At 49.5% G+C, this 7,740-nt stretch overlaps 1 protein-coding gene across 1 annotated transcript; it reads right to left on the bottom strand.

Moving 5' to 3' along the window:
* Positions 1 to 2,533: 2,533 nt before the first annotated feature.
* PPIA (peptidylprolyl isomerase A) lies at positions 2,534 to 7,176 on the bottom strand. The gene is made up of 5 exons (XM_050783456.1): positions 7,051 to 7,176; positions 4,584 to 4,614; positions 4,373 to 4,461; positions 3,989 to 4,161; positions 2,534 to 2,884 (listed from the first exon to the last, which is right to left on the bottom strand). Exons 1-5 carry the CDS (start codon positions 7,117 to 7,119, stop codon positions 2,749 to 2,751), a joined length of 498 nt encoding a protein of 165 aa, XP_050639413.1. The 5' UTR covers positions 7,120 to 7,176; the 3' UTR covers positions 2,534 to 2,748.
* Positions 7,177 to 7,740: the final 564 nt, after the last annotated feature.

Below are 7,740 nucleotides of genomic sequence, written 5' to 3'. Positions count from 1 at the left end.
CTAAGTAGCTGGGATTACAGGCGTGTGCCACCATGCCTGGCTAATTTTTGTATTGTTAGTAGAGATGAGGTTTCACCATGTTGGTTAGGCTGGTCTTGAATTCCTGGACTCAGGTGATCCACCTGCCTCGGCCTCCGAAAGTGCTGGGATTACAGGTGTAAGCCACTGTGCCCAGCCCCGAGTATCTTATTTACTGTGTAAGACATGGACATATACAGCAAATTCAGTTCTCAGCGTGGTCTAGGCAAACTCCCGCCTCTCAGCTTGTAAGTTTCCTAAGGGTTTCCATGAGCCTCCAACCACCAGAAAAATGATGGGTTTTCCTGGTTACTTTTATTCCAAGAACCACTTCTTTCTCAGGGTAGCCATTTGAGACCTTCTGACCCGGTCAAATCTTACTACACATGCTGATGACGTTACCAACTTGGCATCTGACTCACCTTCCCTTTTTTTTTAGACGGAGTTTTGCTCTTTTGCCCAGGCTGGAGTGCAATGGTGTGATCTTGGCTCACTGCAATGTCCACCTCCTGAGTAGCTGGGATTACAGGCTAATTTTTTGTGTTATTAGTAGAGATGGAGTTTCACCATGTTGGTTGACCTCAGCTGATCCACCCGCCTTGGCCTCCCAAAGTGCTGAGATTACAGGCGTGAGCCATGGTGCCTGGCCTGGTCTTCCTTTCAGAAGGTCTGTTGAGGGAGAAAATTGTCTACTTTGGCACATAATTATCTTCCCAGCGGTTGGGCATGGTGGGTCACACCTGTAACCCCAGCACATTGGGAAATGGAGGCGGGAGGATTGCTTGAGGCCAGTTTTTTTCTTTTTGAGACAGAGTCTCGCTGTCGCCCAGGCTGGAGTGCAGTGGCGTGATCTCGGCTCACTGCAAGCTCTGCGTCCCAGGTTCACACCATTCTTCTGTCTCAGCCTCCTGAGTAGCTGGGACTACAGGTGCCCACCACTACGCCCGGCTAATTTTTTATATTTTTAGTCGAGACAGGGTTTCACTGTGTTAGCCAGGATGGTCTCGATCTCCTGACCTCGTGATCCACCTGCCTCAGCCTCCCAAAGTGCTGGGATTACAGGCGTGAGCCACCACGCCTGGCGTCCCAGCTTATTTTATTTGTAGAGTCAGGGCCCCCCCATATTGCCCAGGCTGGTCTCAAACTCCTTAGGCCTTGGCCTCCCAAAATGCTGGGATTACAGGTATGAGCCACCACAGCAGGACCCATTTTTTTTTTTTGAGACAGTCTCTCATTCTGTCTCCCAGGCTGGAGTGCAGTGGCATGATCTCGGCTCACTGTGCTTCCTGGGTTCAAGCAATTCTCCTGCCTCAGCCTCCCAAGTAGCTGGGATTACAGAAATGCGCCACCACGACCATATAATTTTTGTATTTTTAGTACAGACGGGGTTTCTCTATGTTGGCCAGGCTGGTCTCAAACTACTAGCCTCAGGTAATCTGCCTGCCTTGGCCTCCCGAAGTGCTGAGATTACCGAGGCCCAACTGAAGTACTGAACTCTAATACCAGATGTCAGGAACCATGCTGGGCACCGGAGAAATTTTTTTTTTTTTTTTAAAGAGATGGAGGCCGGGCGCGGTGGCTCAAGCCTGTAATCCCAGCACTTTGGGAGGCCGAGACGGGCGGATCACGAGGTCAGGAGATCGAGACCATCCTGGCTAACACGGTGAAACCCGTCTCTACTAAAAAATACAAAAAAAAAACTAGCCGGGCAAGGTGGCGGGCGCCTGTAGTCCCGGCTACTCGGGAGGCTGAGGCAGGAGAATGGCGGGAACCCGGGAGGCGGAGCTTGCAGTGAGCTGAGATCCGGCCACAGCACTCCAGCCTGGGTGACAGAGCGAGACTCCGTCTCAAAAAATAAAAAAAAAAGATAAAAAAATAAAAAAATAAAAAATGATGAAACCCTGTATGTACTAAAAATACAAAAACTAGCTGGGTATGGTGGCGCACGCCTGTAATCCCAGCTACTCAGGAAGCTGAGGCACAAAAATCACTTGAACCCAGGAGGCGGAGGCTGCAGTAAGATGGCACCACTGCAGTCCAGGGGAGAAAAAAAAAAATGCATGAACTCAGTGCACACTGGTCCAAGCTCTTATTTCTGGCTCCTTGCTTCTCCTGCCTCTTGCCTACCTTTAAGAGACAGGGTCTCCTGTGACACCCAGGCTGGAGTACAGTGGTATGATCATAGCTCAAGGGCTCAAGCAATCCTCCCATGTCAGCCTCCAGATCAGCTAGGACTAGGCATGTACCAGACAGCATCTCGCTATGTTGCCCAGGCTGATCTTGACTCCTGCCCTAAGGTGGTCTTCTGCCTCAGGTAATACATTACAAACAGTGGGCCACCATGCCCAGCTGCTGCCTACATTTTCAATATTCTACTCAACAAACATTGAGACTTCCTGGGTCTGGAAAGAAAGAAATCTAAGTATTATGTAGACTTAAGCAAACAAGTGATGTTTCAGAAGTAACCCATTACTGCTTAAAATAAAGCCTACATCAACACTCTAACTCAAACAAGGACAGACAATTGTTACTTAGTTTTTATTTCATAATCATAAACTTAACTCTGCAATCCAGCTAGGCATGGGAGAGAACAAGGAAAACATGGAACCCAAAGGGAACTGCAGCGAGAGCACAAAGATTCTAGGATACTGCGAGCAAATGGGGTGGAGGGGTGCTCTCCTGAGCTACAGAAGGAATGGTCTGGTGGTTAAGATAAAACACAAGTCAAACTTATTCGAGTTGTCCACAGTCAGCAATGGTGATCTTCTTGCTGGTCTTGCCATTCCTGGACCCAAAGCGCTCCATGGCCTCCACAATATTCATGCCTTCTTTCACTTTGCCAAAGACCACATGCTTGCCATCCAACCTTGAAAGGGAAGAACAATCACTATGATTGGTGACTACAAACAATGTCCATTATGTGTCATGAACCAAGACAAGAAAGGCAGTTTTTTTTTTTTTTACTAAAACCTTTTGTACTGTCATTAAATGTACAATTCTCCAATTACCATTGAAGAGTTACACATATAGAATGAACTGCTCCCCCCCCCACAAAAAATAAACACAACACAACAAAAAAAACCTCAATCAATCGCATGTTATTAATAGTAACATAAAAGTAGCACTTAATTGGCCGGGCACAGTGGCTCACGCCTGTAATCCCAGCACTTTGGGAGGTCAAGTCGGGCAGATCACTTGAGGCCAGGAATTTGAGACCAGCCTGGCCAACATGGTAAACCCCCGCTTTACTAATAATACAACAATTAGCTGGGAGTGGTGGAGCATGCCTGTAGTCCCAGCTACTTGGGAGGCTGAGGCAGAAGAATCGCGAGAACCCGGGAGGAGGTTGCAGTGAGCTGAGAGGGCACCACTGCACTCCAACCTGGGAGACAGCAAGATCCAGTCTCAAAAAAAAAAAAAAAAAAAAAAAAAAAAAAAAGCACTTAATCAGCTGGGTGCAGTGGCTCATGCCTGAATTCCCAGCACTTTGGGAGGCCAAGGCGGGTGGATCACCTTGTCAGGGGTTCAACACCAGCCTGGCCAACATGGTGAAACCCATCTCTACAAAAATACAAAAAAATCAGCCAGGTGTGGTGGCGCACATCTGTATTCTCAGCTACTCAGGAGGCCAAGGCGGGAAAATCACTTGAACCCAGGAGGCAGAGGTTGGAGTGAGCCCAGATTGTGCCACTGCACTCCAACATGGGCAACAGAGCGAAACTGCATCTTTAAAAAAAAAAAAAAAAAAAGTCACACTTAACCGCCCAGCTAAGCGCTCAGTTTCTATTATAGTATCTGGCATTCTGTATCACATTGACTATATTTGTAGCTATGTATGCTCTTCTAGTATCTTAGGGATGAAAAAGTCTATGGAAGGAAAAGTTGAAGAAAACAACTAGTGTTTGTTCTGTTCCCCCCAGGGCAAATTTTCATTTAGTCAGGTGGTTAGTGTGCCATGTTGTACCCTTACCACTCAGTCTTGGCAGTGCAGATGAAAAACTGGGAACCATTTGTGTTGGGTCCAGCATTTGCCATGGACAAGATGCCAGGACCTGTATGCTTTAGGATGAAGTTCTCATCTTCAAATTTCTCCCCATAGATGGACTTGCCACCAGTGCCATTATGGCGTGTGAAGTCACCACCCTGTCAACATATAGGAAAACTGTGACAACCATCAAGTGTGCCAAATCTGCAAGGCTCAAACTTTAAAACCAAGTTCAAACTGAATAGAAGGGTTAAATAGAACCAAAATGTTAAGAGTAACAGCTCAGATATTGTGTATTCTGAAATATTCTGGCTCAATACCAAATGAAGGGAGCAACCCAAATAAAATAAAATTCAGTAAATTTCGTACCTGACACATAAACCCTGGAATAATTCTGTGAAAGCAGGAACCCTTATAACCAAATCCTTTCTCTCCAGTGCTCAGAGCACGAAAATTTTCTGTTTAAAAAAAAATTAAAACACATATATACACACACATACATTTTATATATATATATATATTCACATACACAAATTGTCACAATTGGAACATCTTTGTTAAACTTAGAAAATGGACCAACCTGCTGTCTTTGGAACCTTGTCTGCAAACAGCTGTAAGAGAAAATTAGTTAATTAACATCTGCTTATTTTGTTGCTTAGTACCCATGCCTTTAGGGGCTTCTGAGTCAAAAATTCATTTTCTCACTACAATACTTCTTCAGTAATTACTTTAATCCTGAGAACTGCTCCTGACAGCCATAAGGCCCTGCAGGCAGTTGGGTTAAGAAACATGAAACCCGAAGACATGCCAAAAATCCAGAACTAGTCATGACTTAAATAGTGAGACGTCTAGAAAGTGTCTCAAACTTTTAGTACATCACACCTACTTCTGAAAAGATATATGGCTTCTTAAATGTCTATCACCACCCCCAACTTGAGCTAGAACCTAAAGGCAAAATTCTAAGGAAGAGCAAGCACTGCTGCATGATCAGGGGTAAATAGCTGTTGTTTTAGCCACTCATAATGAAAATGCTACTACCTCCAATCTGTTAACATAGCTTTATGGATTAGATGAGCAGTCACTTCTTGGTTTCCAGGCCCCTTACCTAGTAGTGGGGTAAAAAATAAAGATTGGTTTCTAGTATATCTGGTTTTGAACCTTTCTTGAATGTATTATGGTTAGAGGGGTAGCTTAAATACCACAAACATTTACAAGCCCTTTCATAAAAACAGCTTGTTTAAAAGTAGCATTTTATAAGCTATTCCAGAGATGTGACTGAATTAACTGTCAGTATCCGTGTACATTTCTCTTACAGCAATGTACTTTTTTTTTTTGAGACAGTCTCGCTCTGTCGCCAGGCTGGAGTGCAGTGGCTCACTCCAACCTCCGCCTCCCGGGTTCAAGCGATTCTCCTTGCCTCAGCCTCCGGAGTAGCTGGGATTACAGGCAAGCGCCACCACGACCAGCTAATTTTTGTATTTTTAATAGAAGTGGGGTTTCACCATGTTGGCCGGGTTGGTCTCGATCTCCTGACCTCGTTATCCGCCCGCCTGGGACTCCCAAAGTGCTGGGATTACAGGTGTGGGCCACCGCGCCTGGCCAACGTACTTATTTTTTTAGTTTTTAGGTATTTGTACCTAGAACGTATGGTCTTTTTAAAACATCAGCTTTTCTCAGAGCTTTGTAGTCGGTACATTTAAGTTACTATGGCTTCCCTTTCAGACTTTCGCTAAACCCAAAGCCCTTATTGGCAGTTACCCCTCTATTCTCACCAAGACCTTCAAGTCCTTTCTCACTTCCCTTAAGCTCTCTGGGTAACCTGATGCTCAGTATTAGGTCAGGCCAAGTTTCCACGAAAGCCCTTGTCACTTACCAGCTTTGACTACAGTCATAGGTGGGGTGGGGTGTGGATTAACACGCAGTGTTTCAGTGCCTATTAAGTGCCAGGCACTACGGACAGGGTAGGCAACAAGGAAACCGCCCTGTCCTCAGGAAGACTGCATGAGGATCGATCTGGTAGCCTTTTGAGATGTGGTTTAAAGTAATAAAATCACTAATATCCTATTTCGCTACTCCCTAAGGTCTATCCATGTTAACTGGAATGGAATCGCACTCAGTAACTTTTAAGACATACGCCAAGTTTAGATATTATGCTGTAATTACAACTGATCTTTAAGAACTCATTTAACGCTCTCAAAACTAATTAGGTAATCACTGGTAATCCACCTTGGTCGGAAGAGGCCTGCCTTGTGGCCAGTCGCTACTCGCCTGGTAGGCAAAGGGACAATCGGGAGGGGCTCAAGAGCGCCTCCCCCGCCAACGCCGTCACTGCAGTGGAAGGCGGTCCTTGGGCACCAGCAAAGGCAAGGCCCATTTTCACATTTCCGCTTGGGGGTGGGGGACACGGGCGGACGTTGGGGCTCATGTATAAATATTCCTACTTTATCTAAATGGAAGATACTTCAAGCGGCAATCCATCACATCCCAGCATTATCTCCTTTAATAGCATGGCCTCCTGGGATCTACAGAAGGACTGAGCATGGACCGGCTCACACCGCGCCTCGATCCTTGAGAAAAACCCTCAAGCAAGCAGCTTCCCAGCTCAGGATGTAAAGCACCCATGCCTGCCGAGGAACAGCTTCCCAAGAAAGCGGTCGTGAGCGCGCTTCTGGCTCCGGTCTGCGACGCCCAGGCCGAGCTAGGGCGGAGCCCAACGGCTCTCAAGGCGCGGGCCTGAGCGCGGCCGCCAAGCACGTGCGTCGGGCAGGACAGGGCGCGGCCACATGGGGCAGGCGGGCGGACGCGGACCCCCTCCCCCAACAGCCGCGCAGCCGCCCCGCCTGCCTTTGTCCGCCACCGCCCCGGCCTCCTCCCCGCGCCTCGCGGACCTCCCAAAATGGCCCCTACTCAGGAAATGGCGCCGCCGCCCGCCCGCGCTCGCCCCTCCAGAAGGGTCGCCCCGCGCCCGGGCCTTCGGGGCGCCACCACCCACCCCGACCTCGGCCCGCTTTCTGGGCCCCATTCCCGCACGCCACCGCCCGCCCGACCTCGAAGGAGACGCGGCCCAAAGGCTCGCCGTCGACGGCAATGTCGAAGAACACGGTAGGGTTGACCATGGCTAGTAGTACAGGACTTTGCTCGGCGGCAGCGTCTGCAAAGCGGCACGAGCCTGGCCTCCCGCCCCTTTTATACCAGGTTCGGCCCCGCCCGCAGCCCGGTCTCGCGCCTCCGTCCTGGCCAATCGCATCTGCGACTTTGCCAGAGTGACAGTGCAGCTGGCCTATGGACGGAAGTCGGCGCTGGAGGGGACGACACAGGAGGCGCGCGTGCGCGCTAACTCGCGGAGGCAGGTTCCCGCCCGCGGGCTCCGTCGCGGTGGCTGCGGCATGGGACTCGGGGCGGGGCAGCAGTGCGGGGCGCGGGGCATGGGGGAGGGTCAGTGCGGAACGGGGGTGGGCAGCTTGGCGCGCGCGCACGCGGGAGACGGAAGCGCGGCAGCTCTTCGGCCGTTGTCAAGCGATGAGTCGCGTCTCCCCATTGCACAGAGGGAGTAACTGAGGCGAACGCAGGCCTCAAGGTCGCGCCGCCAGTCAAGGTCGACTGGGGTCCCGCGCCCGGACCCTGCGCCTCCGCGAGCGGAAATGGGGATGACGCGTCCCCGAGACCGAGGAGCAGCCTTGCGTCCGCATTCCGTGCGGGCGACCACCGCGTCGCGTCCGACCAGGCAGTGTCAGGAA

Source organism: Macaca thibetana, chromosome 3, assembly GCF_024542745.1.
Source record: "Macaca thibetana thibetana isolate TM-01 chromosome 3, ASM2454274v1, whole genome shotgun sequence".
NCBI lineage: Eukaryota > Metazoa > Chordata > Mammalia > Primates > Cercopithecidae > Macaca > Macaca thibetana.
The sequence above is the reverse complement of the archived record's forward strand: the minus strand, read 5'-3'. Positions and strand labels throughout refer to the sequence as shown.

Excerpts from the sequence above, each read along its gene's own strand:
- PPIA (XM_050783456.1), bottom strand. The coding sequence starts at position 7,119 with ATGGTCAACCCTACCGTGTTCTTCGACATTGCCGTCGACGGCGAGCCT. Across the intron at positions 4,615-7,050 it reads TGGGCCGCGTCTCCTTCGAG|CTGTTTGCAGACAAGGTTCC; the intron begins GTCGGGCGGGCG and ends TTTCTCTTACAG. Across the intron at positions 4,162-4,372 it reads TTCCAGGGTTTATGTGTCAG|GGTGGTGACTTCACACGCCA; the intron begins GTACGAAATTTA and ends ATATGTTGACAG.